This window comes from Meles meles, chromosome 10 (genome assembly GCF_922984935.1).
Source record: "Meles meles chromosome 10, mMelMel3.1 paternal haplotype, whole genome shotgun sequence".
In the NCBI taxonomy this organism is placed as follows: domain Eukaryota; kingdom Metazoa; phylum Chordata; class Mammalia; order Carnivora; family Mustelidae; genus Meles; species Meles meles.
The window spans coordinates 25,488,673-25,508,871 of NC_060075.1; the positions used below are offsets into that span (position 1 = coordinate 25,488,673).

At 38.9% G+C, this 20,199-nt stretch overlaps 1 protein-coding gene across 3 annotated transcripts in view; it reads left to right on the plus strand.

The window, feature by feature from the left end:
- The window catches only part of GRM8 (glutamate metabotropic receptor 8), a 744,073-nt gene extending 724,843 nt beyond the window's left edge, over positions 1-19,230 (plus strand). For 2 of the 3 annotated variants that reach the window (XM_046019994.1, XM_046019995.1), the window contains exons 10-11: positions 5,875-6,176; positions 18,639-19,230. In XM_046019994.1, the coding sequence (XP_045875950.1) occupies positions 5,875-6,171 (297 nt within the window). In that variant the 3' untranslated portion in view covers positions 6,172-6,176; positions 18,639-19,230. The remainder of the gene's footprint in view (positions 1-5,874; positions 6,177-18,638) is intronic. The other variant, XM_046019996.1, reaches the window with a different exon arrangement.
- The last annotated feature ends 969 nt before the right edge of the window (positions 19,231-20,199 follow it).

Here is a 20,199-nt window from a genome sequence, read left to right on the forward strand (position 1 = left end):
AAATAATGAATTTTTTTCTTTTCAGATGGCACAAACCTGCCTTGGATTTTAGGTCTCATAATAGGTGACTTTGTTACTAAGGGGTTGAAAAGTTACCAGGTTGGATGTCCGAGTCTCTGGAGTTCTCTGTGCAGGTAGAAGACGGAGCTTTTCCCTGAAGCAATACAATCTCCTCCCTCAATTCTTCCCAGAGTCGTTAATAATTCCGGGCCATGACCAGGAGAACCTGGGTGTGCACAAATGACCGCTGCCGAGAAAGAAGACTTACTAGAATAGGTCCCAGGACAGGTGTCGTGGTACTGTGCCCCACTGTGCCAGCCCTTGCTGGCTTCTCTAGGGATCATTTAAATCTGTTTCAATGCACCTGACTCTTTCAGGTTCAAAGTATCCCTGGGGTGTGGAGGTAGAGGAAGTGAGAGGCTACCAGTGGGTGTAACAGAAAAGACACTCCCCTTCCTCCAGTTATTAATATTTTAGAGGGGCAGGGGGCAGAAGGTGGGGCATTTTAAAAAAAAAGTTGGAAAAAGAAGGTTACATTAGCAGATCCAATACTATTGTCAGCCTCTCTCAATGGATTTATGTTGCTTCTAGGGAGTTAACGTTGTTCTCTTCTGCTTTCCTGTGAGCCATAACTCGCTGGAACTTTGTAACTCACTGGAACTTTGATGCAGAGAGCCAGTGTGTTATTCTAGAACTGTAGCACAGACAGTGAATATAGCCTTGACATCAGCAAATAGCGTGGACTTTGGGGCAAAATTTTATTCTGTCTGCTTTGAAGATTATAAAAGCCTTTTCCTTGACGTTGTAGAGTTAGAGCATAGTAGTAAGCTAGTCACTAAACAATACTGCTTTGGGTAACTGACTTGCAGGCCCCCTCTCTTTATCCTGGGTACCTGGAAGGATGCTTTGTTAATGTCCTTTTAGATTCAAAGCCATAGGGTAAATGATCTTTGTTGAGCTACTGCTGTTTAGTTCCTTTGAGGTGTTTTATAAAGATTATGTCATTCCACCCTGTAACCCTTCTATGAGAAAAGTATTTTTTCCCCTGAACTTCATAGGTAAGAAATTAAAGGTCAGAGAGGAAAATAAGATCACACAGCTGTCCAGTTGCCAGGGAAGTTTTATTAGCGTTTAGAGTGTCACCTGGTGGGTTGACTTGAGGCTTTTACCACCCACAAGGCAATTCCAGAATTTTCTATAAACTTCTTTATCTTAAAAACAACAACAAAAACTGTAAGCAGTGGTGTTCTTTCTTACATGGCTCAGATAATTAGAATTTTCTATAGCTATACAAAATCCATGAGTTTTTTGGAATCAGATGCTCATTTTCAATCTTCTGATATAATTTCTACATTTATTTTTTTAAAAGATTTTATTTATTTATTTGACAGAGAGAGAGATCACAAGTAGATAGAGAGGCAGGCAGAGAGAGAGGGAGAGAGAGAGAGAGAGGGAAGCAGGCTCCCTGCTGAGCAGAGAGCCCGATGTGGGACTCGATCCCAGGACCCTGGGATCATGACCTGAGCCGAAGGCAGCGGCTTAACCCACTGAGCCACCCAGGCCCCCCTACATTTATTTTTAAATATGGAAGATGTTTGGAATGCATGATGCTGAAGATTTAGTTTCTCTAGAGTGAGAACAGGTGGCATTTTTATTTCTTTGTGTGTTTTGCTGTTGTTTTCACTGGGGTTATGTATATATGACTTTTTCATTTCATTAACTATTCAGAGATGAAGCTCAAAAACTTAGTTTACTCACAGTGCAATGCCTTGTAACAAATGCTGGACCACTCTAAGGTTTGGGATTTTTAGTGTATAGTTCTGTATATATGCTTTTTCTGTATTAACTTCACATGAAAAATTTTCAAACACTGTTTTAAGACAGCACATAAGTAAAATTGGCCTTTGGTGTACTTTGAAAGCATAGTATCTGAAGGAGAGCCTGGACACTAAGCATAGTACTGTCTAATCCTCATGTCTTGGTTTATTACATCTTCCATTGAGTTGGTTTGCCTAAAGGATAGACTGCAGTAAAATATTTAATATGGAAACTAGCAGTCCAGAATCTTCTTCATGCCTAATATTTAGCAAGATTAAATTATTATATATTACGGAAATGATTCTGAATCAGGGGAAAAAATTACCATTTATATTTACGGTAGCAGAGAAAAATTACAAGGTTTTCAAAATAGAAAGGTAATTATATATTATTTGGACTAGTAGTATACATTTTAGCAAGACCAACAGATTAAGATTTATGAAAAGAATCCAGTTAATCAGTGTGGGTGTTCCTATCATTTTATGTCTATTTGACCTCTAGAGGTTTTTTGATTGGTTGGTTGGCTTTTTAAGCTAAATTGAGTTGGCAGGGTCTGACTGGGACAAAACTGATGGTTGCCTATCTGAGTGGCTTTGGGATATTTATGTCTGTAGTTTGCATTTGGGGACATCATTTCCCTACTTTAATGTCTTTCTTTAGAGCCTATTTTCTGCATAGGCTTCCTGAAGAAATGCTAACAGGAGAGTAAGTAGAAATTTAGAGAGGATTAACTAACACTTTGAAGTTTATAAGTATTCATAATAATAAGTTCCTTAAAAGTAGATGGCAAAGCTTCGGGGGGTTTGAAGGCACATATCCATATTTTATCAGGACTTTCTTAATTGTAGTAGATCCTTGGTTCTCTCAAATTTAACATGGGATTTCACTTATTGGCAGGAGAGGTCATGATCTGTAGTAATTTATCAGTTTGTTGAGGAATGTATTTGAATCATGTCTCTATTGTAGCTAATATGTATGAGCCCAACCCAGAATCTGGATTCATACCTCATCACTTTGTGTTTCTTACTTAAAATGTCTTCCACCTGTGTTATAGCCATAGCTGATGTCAATTTGGCAGAGTAGAAAAATTTGGAAGGCATACTCCGTATGATTTGTGTAAATCAGATCTTGTGGAAATCTAATCTTTGTGAAGATCTTTATATACCCAAGAATACTGAGCAGTTTTCCAGTAGTTTTTGTGTGTAGAATCTTGTATAGTTTCTTAGAGGTTTATAAGTAAAAGAATGTAGATTATAGGCTCTAAGGAAGTTTATACCCTAGTTGGGCATTTCATGAGTTACTAAAAAGTTCATATAAATTAGTTATAACTACATATAAATCACAGTTATAATTACATAATTATGCATTGGTAAGTGATCCACTTTATGGATTTTTCAATGTGTCAGTGCTTTGAAGTAAAATAAGACACCATTATAACATTATCATTAAGGTAAGGTTTATCATGGAGGACTTCCTGGAGGAAGTGAACTTTGAAACAAACCCATCTATATCACCTTATTGGAAGGTATTTCCATACTCACAATGAGGTCTTATGCAAAGGACAGCCTTAGTGGTAGATGAACAGTAAACTCAGTCACTCTTATGGTGTGATTTCATGACAAGGATAGTCTCTCAGTACAAGTAACTTAAGTTCTTATTGTTTGGACAGTTCTTTGCCTCACAGCCTTGCCCTCTGTTAAGAGAAGCACTGATTCAAGTACTTTTTTTTTTTAAGATTTTTATTTGTTTATTTGACAGAAATAACAAGTAGGCAGAGAGGCAGGCAGAGAGAGAGAAGGGGGAGCAAGCTCCCTGCTGAGCAGAGAGCCTGATGTGGGGCTCGATCTTAGGACCCTGGGATCATGACCTGAGCTGAAGGCAGAGGCTTTAACCCACTGAGCCACCCAGGTGCCCCTCAAGTACTTATTTTTGAAGGTGGGTGGTTTTTTATCCTTTGTTTAAAAAGATACAATTAGTTTGGGTTCTGGGGATTGCCTGATACAGTGTGACAACTTTACATTTTCAGAGACATGGTTAGAGTGAAGAGATATTAACAAGGATCTGAGATAGGAGGAAGGGGACCTCTAAGAGCTTCTTTGTGGCCTCAGTATTCCAAGTTATTTGGAGGACACTATATTTTGAGCTCAGGACATGGAAACTGGAAGTAGGTCAAAGATTTTTATTTTTATTTATTTATTTTTAAGATTTTATTTATTTATTTGACAGATAGAGATCACAAGTAGGGAGAGAGGCAGGCAGAGAGAGAGAGAGAGGAGGAAGCAGGCTCCGTGCCAAGCAGAGAGCCCAATGCGGGGCTTGATCCCAGGACCCTCGGACCATGACCTGAGCCAAAGGCAGAGGCTTTAACCCACTGAGCCACTCAGGCGGCCCAAAGGTTTTTATTTTTAAAGATATGATATATACCTACAATGGAATATTATTCATTCTTTAAAAAAGAAGGAAATCCCACCATTTGCATCCACATGGATGAACCTGGAGGACACGATGCCAAGTGAAATTAGCCGGACACAGAAAGATAAATACTGCACGATTCACTTATATGTAGAATCTTAAACAGATTCATCAAAGCAGAGGGTAGAACAGTGTTTTGCCAGTGGGAGGGGAAGGAGGAAATGGAGAGATGTTGGTCAAAACACATTCAGTTTCAGTTATGCTTGGGTAAGTTGTGGGAATCTAATATGCATCATAGCAACTAAGTTTATAATACTGTGCAATGGACTGGGAATTCACTAAGAGGGTTGATCTTAGGCATTCTTAGCACAAAAACATTAAAAAGAAACAATGAAAGAAAGTGGTAACTAGGTGAGGTAATGGATATGTTAATTACTTGAGAGCAAAGATCATTTCACAGTATATTTGTTTATCAAAACATCAAGTTGCACACCCTAAATGCACAATTTATATTTCAGTTATAACTAAGTAACAGTGAGAAATTAAAAAAAAGATTAAAATGCTGTCATGTCTATTTTCATACCATAGTGAAAAAGCCAAAGTGATTTTAGGTTTGGTTTTTTCAGCTTGTTGACCTCTAGATTCTAGGAAGAAGAATCTTGCAGACAGACTGTTTTTTGCAGAGCAGTCAATTTCAGTGCAGTAAGTGTAAGGAATGAGCATAGGAGGAGAGTTTTAAAAATGCAGATGCCAGAACACTATGCCCAGGGGGCATATTTAAATTTTGGAGGAGAGTCATGTATTTTGTTAAAGCACCCATGTTTACTTTGATATGATGCCACCCTTGAGAAACCCTCTGGAATTGTCCTTGGGGTGGGTTGTATTGAAAAATCAAGACAGGGGTGCCTGGGTGACTCAGTCGTTAAGCATCTGCCTTTGGCTTGCTCAGGTCATGATCCCGGGGGTCCTGGGATCAAGCCCTGCATAGGGTTCGCTACTCAGCAGGAAGTTTGCTTCTCCCTCTCCTACTCCCTCTGCCTCTGTTCCCTCTCTCACTGTCTCTCTCTGTCAAATAAGTAAATAAAATCTTAAAAAAAAAAAAATTAAAAAAAATCAAGCCCGTATGGCATGCTTATGAGGTTTATCAGGTTTGATAGCTGAAATTAAGTCATGATGCGAAGATGCAAATGCTAGCCTTAGTCAAGCAATGCTGGGCAATAGTGATATTCTGGAATATTTCACTCCCACTCAATTTCCACTATAACCTGCTAGGTTAAGTTTATTGTTAAAAACAATAACACCTTTCTGAAGAAGGAATGTAGGGCATAAAATGTTAGCCTTTGGCCAGAATGGTTTTGTTCCCTTTCTTATATATGTTTAATTATAATCTAAAAAGGAAACAAAACTTCATCAGCTTAATTGTTTGTGTTTGCTTTAAGGAATTAGGGTCCATAAACAAGACAACTTTACCCATATTTGCAGGTAGGGATAAAGAGTTGCTTGACTATTATTAAGGGCAATTTCTCTACGTCCCTTCTCATGCACCCTGAGCAGAGAAGCTGCAGTCATTATAGACAATGGTTGTGCTGTTTGATGTTTGATCAGGCTCACCAACATTGATTCTTTCTTTTTTCCTCCCCTCAGATGTACATCCAGACAACGACACTTACTGTCTCCATGAGTTTAAGTGCTTCGGTGTCTCTGGGCATGCTGTACATGCCCAAGGTTTATATTATAATTTTTCATCCAGAGCAGAACGTTCAAAAACGCAAGAGGAGCTTCAAGGCCGTGGTGACAGCTGCCACCATGCAAAGCAAACTGATCCAAAAAGGAAATGACAGACCAAATGGAGAGGTGAAAAGTGAACTCTGTGAGAGTCTTGAAACCAACAGTAAGTCATCTGTAGACTTTCCGATGGCCAAGAGCGGGAGCACTTCCTAATAGATGTACGTTGAAAATTCTTCTTCTAGTCTCGGGGACTCTGCACAATGGTTCCAGGGGCATGGCGCTACTTATTCGCACACCATGAGACCGTCACGGCACCTAGAACCATTTGGTTAGAACCAAATGATTTCAAGGCGAGTGGCTCTTATCCAGAGCGTGACCATGCACACAAAATCTGTTTTATAAAGTATGACTCTTGTGGCTCCTCTTTGAGGCATTACCAAGCATCTGAAGCTTGGAACTATCTTCTATGTATTTTTTCTTTTAGCACTTAGGAACTACTCTCTGATCTTTGTTAGTTCAATATTGGTGGTTCTTTATTGGTTTATTGGTTGCTCAAAGACCTTACACAAATAAATGATATGGTATTTAGGGAAATGAGAAAACTAATGAGCCAACATGTTGGGTTAAATCATAGTTAATACTTATTTCCCCCAAGTGGCCCCTTCTTGGATATATTAAAATAGAGCTCTTCTCTGAAAGCCTCATGACCCTGAAAATAGGGTCCTTCCTGTAAGCCACCACTCCACTTGTCCCCTCCTAACCTCCCTTCCTTCTTCTTCTCTGTAGTCACCCCTGAAGGAGCACCCGATAACAACACACCAGCACCGAACTAATCCAGTAGAGTTTAACTGGTCCATTTTGGTATCTATGGAATAGTAGCAAATAGACTAAAGATTTGTATTGTAAAACACCAGGTAGCTGAGTATGGTAAAAACTACAATTTTTACATTAGTAGTTTCCGTAGATGGATCAAAAAGATAAGAAAGCTAAGATTCCTGCATTAGACCTCAGACTTCCTGTTTTTTGGAAATATAACATACCTATTTAATAATTAAGGATAAAACCATATGCAAAAATACACTCTTCCTCTCAGATCCCTCCAACAGGCTGTGTTCCCTATTCTCTGTACTTCTGACATGAAATACAGGGAAGATTAAGTGTAGATTTTATCTAATATAATTATTATAACATAAACCTTTCCTTACATCAAGATTTCCAGATGAACATTGTCTATTCTATGCCCCATATGCAGAAATGGCTTAGAAGATAAGTATTGATCAGTTAAGTTTATTGGCTACAATTACTCTCAGACTTCTTGGAATTACTGTTCAGATTTTTCTGGCAAGATGGCCTTCATCTCACTAATAACCAAATTTAGTCATTTGTACATAAAGAAGCCTTTTAAGAATTCCACAAACACTCCCCACGTATTCACCTTTCTACAAACATGAAACCTTGAAAAACTGCAAGAGAAGTCATGATAAAGACAGGTTTTGATAACAAATCATTATAATCATCTCTGATTATAGGTAAGCAACTTAGTAATAATGGGCCTATTTGGTCTTTTCGTAAAAGATGCACTATAACTACTATCAAAGGTGTCAGAGTTCAGTGTGTGTGATGTGAGGGCAGATTTTATCTGTGTTTTTCTGCCTTGAAAACATCAGTGCAGACAGCTAAAACCTGTCCTAGGATGCCGGGAAACTGCCGTTGGCCAGCTGTTGGCATTTCTTGCTAAGACTCACCAGAGCCTATAGGTGTGGACTTGGTTTTTAGCAACAATCTAAAAACCTTCAGGTAATATGGTTGCAAATGGGAACAACCAAACAGACATTGAAATAAATACCAGTCATCCCAGACTCATTTCTGGAAAGTGTGGGGGGAAAAAATTAATACATTTTCCCACTGTTATAAAAAAAATACATAGGTTCCCTGAAGAGGAATATTCCCAGCACTGATCAAGACTAATCCCATATTTAACAGAAGTAAGTCTCCTGTGTTTTGTTTTCCTTCTGTTATTTTCTGTTGACACCGAAGTGGAAATTATATAGCAAGCATGCATTTCCCTATCTTCTCTGAAATAAGAATGAGAGAACATAAATGTGGGGCCTGTGTAGAAGGTCAGCCTGTAATATGCTGTAGGAGTTAGGTGCTCCTTCTGGAAGGTAAAAGAAGGTCAATCGAGATAAAGTCAGTTACTACCTGAAAGATGGTTAAATTGTACTTTGGCAACTTTGGTATATTCAACTTTTACGTAGTTTGGATTTTAATAAATTGGGTCCAGATGAAGTGACACATTCAGGAGAGACCGCGCATGCGATCTTCACACATCCTGCCGCAATCCCACTGCGGGAGCCACTGTTGATCTTTGTTCCCTTGCATCACCAGCTGTCATGGCCTGCATGTGTCCCTGTTACCGCAACGACACATAACAGTGGTATTGAGGCAAGAGTCTTCTAAAATCACACTCCCTACAAGTGTCAATAACCCTAATAACTTAAATGCAGTCTTTTTCTTCTAAAAGTGTGTCTTATGTCTTCAGAAGTAGATCTGAATATTGGGAAAGACTTTGTCCTCCGGCTGTACCTAGAACTGTGCCTCCTCAGGTTTTTTTCTCAAGCAAGGGTAGAGGCAGAGGGAGAGGGAGAGAGAATCCTCAAGCAGACTCTGTGCTGAGCATGGAGCTTGATATGGGGCTTGATCCTAAGACTCCAAGATCATGACCCCAGCATAAATCAAGAGACGACTGCTCAACAGAGTGAGCCACCGAGGCACCCCATGCCTCCTGAGATTTAAAATGCCTCCTCTGTGAGGCTCCTGGGTGGCTAAGTTGTTAAGCATCTGCCTTCGGCTCAGGTCATGATCCCAGGGTCCTGGGATTGAGCCCTGCGTCAGGATCCCTGCTCAGTGGGAAGCCTGCTTCTCCCTCTCTCACTCCCCCTGCTTGTGTTCCCTCTCTTGCTGTGTCTCTCTCTGTCAAATAAGTAAATAAAATCTTTAAAAAAAAAAAAAGTTTGCTCTGGGCATGGGTAGAGTCTGTTCTCAGTAAATCGAAGGCTGGTTAACCCACTGGAACAGTGTCCATGTTGCTGCATTCTCATACCTCCTGCTGTGAGACTTGTGACAAGTCACCTTTACAGTGACACGGGTAAAAGTGTTTTGTAAACTACAAGTCACCATATAAATAAGGTAGAAGTGTCATTGCTGCCTTGAAAATGTAGATTGCTCTATCATTAATAGAAAAGACAAAATTGGGAGGAGGAGTCAAGATGGCGGAGAAGTAGCAGGCTGAGACTACATCAGGTAGCAGGAGATCAGCTCGATACCTTATCTAAACATTGCAAACACCTACAAATCCAATGGGAGATCGAAGAGCAGAAGAACAGCAATTCTAGAAACAGAAAATCAACCACTTTCTGAAAGGTAGGACTGGCAGAGAAGTGAATCTAAAACGACGGGAAGATAGACCGTGGTGGGAGGGGCCGGCTCCCGGCAAGTGGCGGAGCAATGGAGCACAAAATCAGGACTTTTAAAAGTCTGTTCCACTGAGGGACATTGCTCCAGAGGCTAAACCAGGGTGAAGCCCACGTGGGGTCAGCGTGGCCCCAGGTCCCGCAGGGTCACAGAAGGATCGGGGGTGTCGGAGTGTCGCAGAGCTCGTAGGTATTAGAACGGAGAAGCCGGCTGCAGAGACAGAGCCGAGGACTGAACTCTCAGCTCGGGGTTACCTTGAACTGGTCGCGGGCTGGGTGAGCTCGGAGCGTGGCTAGAGGCTGGGGATACGGGAGTGATTGGGTGCTGTCCTCTGGGGGCGCACTGAGGAGTGGAGCCCCAGGCTCATGGCTCCTCCGGCCGGAGACTAGGAGGCCGCCATTTTCATTCCCGTCCTCCGGAACTCTAGGGAAAGCGTTCAGGGAACAGAAGCTCCCAAAAGCGAACCCAAGCCGATTACTTAGTCCGGCCCCCGGTAAGGGCAGTGCAATCCCACCTCGGGCAAAAACACTTGAGAGTCACTACAACAGGCCCCTCCCCCAGAAGATCAACAAAATATCCAGCCAGGACGAAGTTATCTATCAAGGAAAGCACGTTCAATTCCTAAGACAGCAGCGCAATTCCAGAGGAGGAGAAAGCAAAGCACGGAACTCATGGCTTTCTCCCCATGATTCTTTAGTCTTGCGGCTAATTCAATTTTTTTTTTCTCTTTTTTCAATTTTTTTTCTTTTTTCTTCTTCTGCTAAATTTTTTAAAACTTTTACCCTTTTCTTTTTTAACGTTTTTTGACTAGTTTATCTAAATATATATATTTTTCTTTCTTTTTTATATTTTTTCTTTATTTGTTTTATTTTTTAAATTTTTTTCTTTTTTTTCTGAACCTATTTTTATCCCCTTTCTCCCTCCCACAATTTGGGGTCTCTTCTGATTTGGTTACAGCGCATTTTCCTGGGGTCTTTGCCACCCTTTTAGTATTTTATTTGATCCTTCATATCCTCTTATCTGGACAAAATGACAAGGAGGAAAAAACCACCACAAACAAAAGAACAAGAGGTAGTACCAAAGGCTAGGGACCTAATCAACACTGACATTGGTAATATGTCAGATCAAGAGTTCAGAATGACGATTCTGAACGTTCTAGCCGGGCTCGAAAAAGGCATGGAAGATATTAGAGAAACCCTCTCTGGAGATATAAAAGCCCCTTCTGGAGAAATTAAAGAACTAAAATCTAACCAAGTAGAAATCAAAAAAGCTATTAATGAGGTGCAATCAAAAATGGAGGCTCTCACTGCTAGGATCAATGAGGCAGAAGAAAGAATTAGTGATATAGAAGACCAAATGACAGAGAATAAAGAAGCCGAGCAAAAGAGGGACAAACAACTATTGGACCATGAGGGGAGAATTTGAGAGATAAGTGACACCATAAGACGAAACATTAGAATAATTGGGATTCCAGAAGAAGAAGAAAGAGAGAAGGGAGCAGAAGGTCTATTGGAGAGAATTATTGGAGAGAATTTCCCTAATATGGCAAAGGGAACAAGCATCAAAATCCAGGAGATGCAGAGAACCCCCCTCAAAGTCAACAAGAATAGGTCCACATCCCGTCACCTAATAGTAAAATTTACAAGTCTTAGTGACAAAGAGAAAATCCTGAAAGCAGCCTGGGAAAAGAAGTCTATAACATACATGGTAAAAATATTAGATTGGCACCAGACTTATCCACAGAGACCTGGCAGGCCAGAAAGAGCTGGCATGATATATTCAGAGCACTAAACGAGAAAAACATGTAGCCAAGAACACTCTATCCAGCTAGGCTATCATTGAAAATAGAAGGAGAGATAAAAAGCTTCCAGGACAAACAAAAACTGAAAGAATTTGCAAACACCAAGCCAGCTCTACAGGAAATACTGAAAGGGGTCCTCTAAGCAAAGAGAGAGCCTGAAAGTAGTAGATCAGAAAGGTACAGAGACAATATACAGTAACAGTCATCTTACAGGCTAATAATGGCACTAAATTCATATCTCTCAATAGTTACCCTGAATGTCAATGGGCTGAATGCCCCAATCAAAAGACACAGGGTATCAGAATGGATAAAAAACCAAACCCATCAGTATGTTGCCCACAAGAAACTCATTTTAGACGTGAAGACACCTCCAGATTTAAAGTGAGGGGGTGGAAAACAATTTACCATGCTAATGGGCATCAGAAGAAAGCTGGGGTGGGAATCCTTATATCAGATCAATTAGATTTTCAGCCAAAGACTATAATAAGAGATGAAGACGGACACTATCGCCTACTCAAAGGGTCTGTCCAACAAGAAGATCTAACAATTTTAAATATCTATGCCCCTAACGTGGGAGCAGCCAACTATATCAACCAATTAATAACAAAATCAAAGAAACACATCAATAATAATACAATAATAGTAGGGGACTTTAACACTCCCCTCACTGAAATGGACAGATCATCCAAGCAAAAGATCAACAAGGAAATAAAGGCCTTAAATGACACAGTGGACCAGATGGACATCCAGATAAATTCAGAACATTTCATCCCAAAGCAACAGAATACACATTCTTCTCTAGTGCACATGGAACATTCTCCAGAATAGATCACATCCTGGGTCACAAATCAGGTCTCAACCGGTATCAAAAGATTAGGATCATTCCCTGCATATTTTCAGACCATAATGCTCTGAAGCTAGAACTCAATCACAAGAGGAAAGCTGGAAAGAACCCAAATACATGGAGACTAAACAGCATCCTTCTAAAGAATGAATGGGTCAACCAGGAAATTAAAGAAGAACTGAAAAAATTCATGGAATCAAATGATAATGAAAACACAACGGTTCAAAATCTGTGGGACACAGCAAAGGCAGTCCTGAGAGGAAAATATATAGTGGTACAAGCTTTTCTCAAGAAACAAGAAAGGTCTCAAGTACACAACCTAACTCTAGACGTAAAGGAACTGGAGAAAGAACAAGAAAGAAACCCTAAACCCAGCAGGAGAAGAGAAATCATAAAGATCAGAGAAGGAATTAATGAAACTAGGAGCTGGTTCTTTGAAAGAATCAATAAGATTGATAAACCCCTGGCCAGACTCATCAAAAAGAAAAGAAAAAGACCCAAATAAATAAAATCATGAATGAAAGAGGAGAGATCACAACTAACACCAAAGAAATACAGACTATTATAAGAACATACTATGAGCAACTCTACGCCAACAAATTTGACAATCTGGAAGAAATGGATGCATTCCTAGAGACATATAAACTATCACAACTGAACCAGGAAGAACTAGAAAACCTGAACAGGCCCATAACCAGTAAGGAGATTGAAACAGTCATCAAAAATCTCCAAACAAACAAAAGCCCAGGGCCAGACGGCTTCCCAGGGGAATTCTACCAAACATTTAAAGAAGAACTAATTCCTATTCTCCTGAAACTGTTCCAAAAAATAGAAATGGAAGGAAAACTTCCAAACTCATTTTATGAGGCCAGCATCACCTTGATCCCAAAACCAGACAAGGATCCCACCAAAAAAGAGAACTACAGACCAATATCCTTGATGAACACAGATGCAAAAATTCTCGCCAAGATACTGGCCAATAGGATTCAACAGTATATTAAAAGGATTATTCACCACGATCAAGTGGGATTTATTCCAGGGCTGCAGGGTTGGTTCAACATCCACAAATCAATCAATGTGATACAATACATTAATAAAAGAAAGAACAAGAACCATATGATACTCTCAATAGATGCTGAAAAAGCATTTGACAAAGTACAGCATCCCTTCCTGATCAAAACTCTTCAGACTCTAGGGATAGAGGGCACATACCTCAATATTATCAAAGCCATCTATGAAAAACCCTCCGCAAATATCATTCTCAATGGAGAAAAACTGAAAGCTTTTCTGCTAAGGTCAGGAACATGGCAGGGATGTCCATTATCACCACTGCTATTCAACATAGTACTAGAAGTCCTAGCCTCAGCAATCAGACAACAAAAAGAAATTAAAGGCATCCAAATCGGCAAAGAAGAAGTCAAACTATCACTCTTCGCAGATGATATGATGCTATATGTGGAAACCCAAAAGACTCCACTCCAAAACTGCTAGAACTTGTACAGGAATTCAGTAAAGTGTCAGGATATGAAATCAATGCACAGAAATTAGTTGCATTTCTGTACACCAACAAGACAGAAGAAAGAGAAATTAAGGAGTCAATCCCATTTACAATTGCACCCCAAACTATAAGATACCTAGGAATAAACCTAACCAAAGAGGCTAAGAATCTATACGCAGAAAAGTATAAAGTACTCATGAAAGAAATTGAGGAAGACACAAAGAAATGGAAAAATGTTCCATGCTCCTGGATTGGAAGAATAAATATTGTGAAAATGTCTATGCTACCTAAAGCAATCTACACATTTAATGCAATCCCTATCAAAATACCATCCATTTTTTTCAAAGAAATGGAACAAATAATCCTAAAATTTATATGGAACCAGAAAAGACCTCGAATAGCCAAAGGAATATTGAAAAAGAAAGCCAAAGTGGGTGGCATCACAATTCCAGACTTCAAGCTCTATTACAAAGCTGTCATCATCAAGACAGCATGGTACTGGCACAAAAACAGACACATAGATCAGTGGAACAGAATGGAGAGCCCAGAAATAGACCCTCAACTCTATGGTCAACTAATCTTCGACAAAGCTGGAAAGAATGTCCAATGGAAAAAAGACAGCCTCTTCAATAAATGGTGCTGGGAAAATTGGACAGCCACATGCAGAAAAATGAAATTGGACCACTTCCTTACACCACACACGAAAATAGACTCAAAATGGATGAAGGACCTCAATGTGAGAAAGGAATCCATCAAAATCCTTGAGGAGAACGCAGGCAGCAACCTCTTTGACCTCAGACGCAGCAACATCTTCCTAGGAACAACGGCAAAGGCAAGGGAAGCAAGGGCAAAAATGAACTATTGGGATTTCATCAAGATCAAAAGCTTTTGCACAGCAAAGGAAACAGTTAACAAAACCAAAAGACAACTGACAGAATGGGAGAAGATATTTGCAAACGACACATCAGATAAAGGGCTAGTATCCAAAATCTATAAGGAACTTAGCAAACTCAACACCCAAAGAACAAACAATCCAATCGAGAAATGGGCAGAGGACATGAACAGACATTTCTGCAAAGAAGACATCCAGATGGCCAACAGACACATGAAAAAGTGCTCCACGTCACTCGGCATCAGGGAAATACAAATCAAAACCACAATGAGATATCACCTCACACCAGTCAGAATGGCTAAAATGAACAAGTCAGGAAATGACAGATGCTGGCGAGGATGTGGAGAAAGGGGAACCCTCCTACACTGTTGGTGGGAATGCAAGCTGGTGCAACCACTCTGGAAAACAGCATGGAGGTTCCTCAAAATGTTGAAAATAGAACTACCCTATGACCCAGCAATTGCACTACTGGGTATTTACCCTAAAGATACAAACATAGTGATCCGAAGGGGCACGTGCACCGGAATGTTTATAGCAGCAATGTCTACAATAGCCAAACTATGGAAAGAACCTAGATGTCCATCAACAGATGAATGGATAAAGAAGAGGTGGTATATATACACAATGGAATACTATGCAACCATCAAAAGAAATGAAATCTTGTCATTTGCGACGACATGGATGGAACTAGAGGGTATCATGCTTAGTGAAATAAGTCAATCGGAGAAAGACAACAAACTGGGGGTTGCTGGGGGGAGGTGGGATTGGGAGAGGGGGAGGGGGTTATGGACATTGGGGAGGGTGTGTGCTATCGTGAATGCTGTGAAGTGTGTAAACCTGGCGATTCACAGACCTGTACACCTGGGGATAAAAATACATTATATGTTTATAAAAAAAAAAGAAAATGGAAGGGGAGGCGAACCATAAGAGACTATGGACTCTGAAAAACAACCTGAGGGTTTTGAAGGGTCAGGGGTGGGAGGTTAGGGGAACAAATGGTGGGTAATAGGGAGGGCACGTTTTGCATGGAGCACTGGGTGTTGTGCAAAAAGAATGAATACTGTTATGCTGAGAAATAAATTAAACTATAAAAAAAAAAGAAAAGACTTAAAATTCAAAAACTGTTTTAGCATCCCTCTTTCTTCTTTTTTAATATGTGAAGGATTTGAGTAATTACGGCTGCTACTCCATTGTTGGGATTTTTTTTTTTTTTTTGACCAATTAGCCACGTATTTATGATGTACATGCCATGCTTTTCCTTCTCAGCCATGGAGCTCTCTAGGTCCATTACAGTTAGAAACTTTCATCTTAAAGATAACTTGGTAATGCCAGAAATTCTGGCCACATATTTAAGCTTTGAAAGCTTCAAAATCTCCGCAGAATAAATACAAGTAACGTGAAGCTGGAAGGGAGACCAGTGAGTCCGTGTTAATTACTGAATTTGCAGAGTACTACATTTCACATTAAAAAAGGTCAAGTGTTGTTTCGTAAAAGTGTGTGGAAAGGGAGTTAGAAACAAAGTTGATGTGCATGAATTTATCAACTGTACCCAATTAACAAATGCTGTAACATGGTATTCCTTAAGCAGTGTTCATGAATAATTCATGAAAACAGCTGCTGCTGGGGGTGGAAATGCGTTCTCTCGCTTATGAACACAGTGTGGTGTCCACAAGGCAATTCACTATTGCTGTATTCCAAACCAGATTGTCACCTAAGTATATTCATCGCTGCTGTAAAAACTCCCTAGTAGCTCACATGTACATCTCTGATCTATTTAGCTCTGTAATAATGTCCAGGATAAAGATTTCCGCAAGACTTCTGCCTTTCACAGTTTGTCCCTCATCACTGTTTTCCCGTAGACTAAATCATCTCTGTCCGTAGCCTTGCATCCCTTTTTCTAATCATTAGAAAAATTAAGATGACTTTCCTTTTGTAAATTATGGTCAGAGTTCTCAGTAGAATTCTACCATCTTTTTCCCTGGAGATAACTTTGAAGAGTTCAAAAAATGAAGTATGAATCCTTAATTAGCTATAGAGTCTCAAAGTTGGAACGATCCAAATCACCTTCTGTTAAATTAATGTCTTCTGAATATCATCTTCTTCAAGGTCTTTTTGGCTCTAGTTCCTCTATTTCTACCATAATTTTTCTCTCAAGCTCTCTACAAACTTGATAAATATTTCCTACATTTTGAGCTACTATTGAAGATACTGAATAGAGCAGGCCAGTGAACCCTCATTTTAAGGGTTGTTCTTCTAACTCTTAGGACCATTTTTCTTCATCGTTCTTTAAAGACTATATGAAAGTCCTTCGAAAAATTAGTTGAAGTACAGATTTTGTTTTCTTACAGGGAATTTAGAAGTATATGAGAGCATTATATATTTAGAAATTGTTAAAAACGTAAAAAAAAAGTACACAAGCATAAAAATCATTGTGTTTCACTTCACACCAAACTGAACATCACAGATGTTTAGCTTTACGGAAGGGGGTAATAGGAAAATAGGATTCCACATTTGTTATGCCAGACCCAGCTGCTCCCCCACAAACCTATGCCACCTCCATTCTCACAAAGCCCCAATGTTGTGGATTTGGGACCAGCGATGAAACTGAGGCCCAGTGACTTGGTTCACAGATCTTTTTTAAAACTCATTTTGTAGGGAAAAGAATGTAGTTCGAAACCAGGTCTAAAACCTACTTCCTTTCTGTGTGCCGCAGTAATAACCCTTCTAGAAGTGTGAACAATGGAGATAAGAGAAGCAGATAAGTCAGCTATTTTTGGCATGAGGCTCATAATATTCACTGAAATCAAAAATAGTAAAAACATGCTTGATTAGCACTTCCTTAGCCTTGCTGCATTTATTTTTGTGATTGTGAACTTTATGTGATCTCAGCCTCAGGTAAGAACTTGTTCCGTCAATTATGATGTTGACGTGAACTAAAATGGAATGAGTCTGATTGCCAGTCCTATGCCTCCAGAGGAAGAGCTTTATAATTTGCTTATTTAACATCCAAAAACTAGATAATTACCTAAAAATCTGTTTCATTCGGAATTGGATTTATGTGGTGAAATACATACATGTTTTGAATTTTTTCATATTTTTCTTCTTATGATTATGCACTCCAGAATTCCCCTGAAAAACAGGACATCACATTTGAATTTTAGAACAGAGATTTATTCTGTCACATTTTTCCAAAAAAAAACCAAAGGTATTACTTGGATTTAAGTTTACATTCTCGGAAAATGAAAGCATGAGTATGAATTTGACTTAGAATATTTTGTTATTCATATCTTTCTAATAATTTTACAATAATAAGTTTTACTTTATAGTGAGTTGGTACCAGAACAATTAAATGTATATTTCCTTCTTTGAGTCTTTGTTTTTAAACATCTTCATTTGTACCCTTTGGTTGAAGTTGAAGCATAAATATGTATTAGCAATACACGTGTTTACAAATATTCTATGTTCTTCATGTTTTACTATGTTCACTTCTAAAGTCTAAAAGTATTATTTGTTTTGAAGGGGCACATGGGTGTCTCAGTCAGTTAAGGGTCTGACTCTTGATTTCAGCGCAGGTCATGATCTCAGGGTCTTGAGGTCGAGTCCCACATCATGCTTTGCACCTGGTGTGGAGTCTGCTTAAGATTCTTTCTCTCTGCTCCCCTCTCTCTTCTCTCTCTCTTCCTCTCCCCCTCTCTAAATAAATACTAAAAAATTAAAACTATTATTTGTTTTTAAATGGAAAATATTCATTTTCAAAGCACAACTAGTTACAATTACTTGCCTGGTTTTGCTTATCAAATCAGACTCAAAGAATTGAGGTCTTTAAGGTTGTAAAAAAAAAAAATTTTTTTGTCTTTTGTGGGATAGATAATTTATGCGTTCTTTCATTTTTCATACTATGTATCTTTGTTAGTCAAAACACACATGTAAGCTGAATTTCACCTGAATTTATTATGATTAGAACTTTTCCATTTTTGGTTTTCTGCTAAATACTGTAAGTAAGACTAGTGGTTTTATGGATTAAACTTGTTGCTGCATTATTATTCCTGTGATCACTGAATTCCTATGGAATATCAGAAAAATACTCACTATAGGATTTAATTTTAAAGTCATTTTAGCAAAATAATTTATTTTTGATATACTATTAATTTGTCTTCATTTGTCTTAACAGCTTCCTCTACTAAGACAACATATATCAGCTACAGCAATCATTCAATCTGAAACAGGGAAATGCTACAATATGAAGAAATCTGGTACGTGATCTTAAACAATAAATATGACACCGCCAAAACTCACTCCTGGAGATCTCTGTAGACTACAATCAATCAAATCAATAGTCAATCTTGTAAGGAACACAAAGTAGCCATGAGCCAAAAGTATCAATAACAGAGTGAAAAAAAAACCAAACCCATTTTATACAGTACAACCAATGAGTGTCAAGCTAAAGTATTGCTTACTCATAAGCAGTTAAAAAAAAAAATCACAAAAGGAAAACTAATGTTAGCTTGTGAAAAAAAATGATGTTGAAATAAACCATGTCTGATGTTATTCTTGTAAGTATTTTTCTGTGATTGTGAGAACTCCCATTCTTGTCCCACCTTGTTCAACTTGTATAAGACAATGAATCTGTTTCTTGTAATGGCTGACCGGACTGAAGCCCTGGGTTGTGCTAAAAATAAATGCAATGGTTGACGCATGCAATTTTTATACAAATAATTTATTTCTAATAATAAAGGAATGTTTTGCAAATGTTGAGAGTTGTTTCGTTCCAGTTTTAAAGCCAAGGAATACTCATTCCAGGTGGTACTTTTGCTGTAAACTCCTGATGATTTCCCTATGGATTGTGTCTTTGTACATTTATGTGTGTATGAAGAAGACTGTCTTTTATTCCTCTATGATAAAGCATTATTTGTGTAAGATTCTGTGAGTATTTCAAAATTTATGTGGTAACTTTTCATAGTAATTGCTTTTTTTATGAAGTATCAAGCAAGAGCTTGAGGTAAATTGCTTCAAGTATTCTAATTAACAAATGATGAGTTAAACGTTACCATGGAGAATGTAATGAAAATCACCGTCAAAAGTATATGGAAGGGTCACTGAAATTCTCCATGTTCTAAGTCAAAACTTTCACACAGTGAAATATTTCAAGGTATGTGCTATTAACCTTTTCTTACCTGGGCCTGGTATCCATTGAAATCAGTGAAGTAATGGGCCTTACCCTGTACATTCCTCAAAGCACAAAATTAGCATATCTATTCCCTTGGCATCTCTAAAGAAACCGCAGTTCAGATAACATGTCAATGCTTTCTTATTTTCCAAATGAAAACATTCGTTGGTTCATAGCACAGTATCATTAAAGAGAGAAAAACAGGAAGCCTATGTCATGCTAATAAACCATGCTAGGATGGATAAAGGAGCCTGTTAAAGGCTTTCAAATCTGTTACCATTTTTGTCAGGGGCTCCTCAATGCTACACAATCCCAGACATCCATCAAGTCAATGGGTCTCTACAATCATTTTGTTAGTAAATGTTCTCTCTGCTGAGTGAGCTTGGATGGCTCATTGCACTCCTTATAGATATAAAGAACTAGTCATGCTCCGTAACTTCAACCCAGATATTGACAGTCACCTTATTTAATAGAGAGTTGAAGGAGCACAGCCCAGGCTCCAGCACGGTAACATTTCCTAGATACTTACAGAGACAGAAAGCTGCATACAGCAGGAAATGCGTAC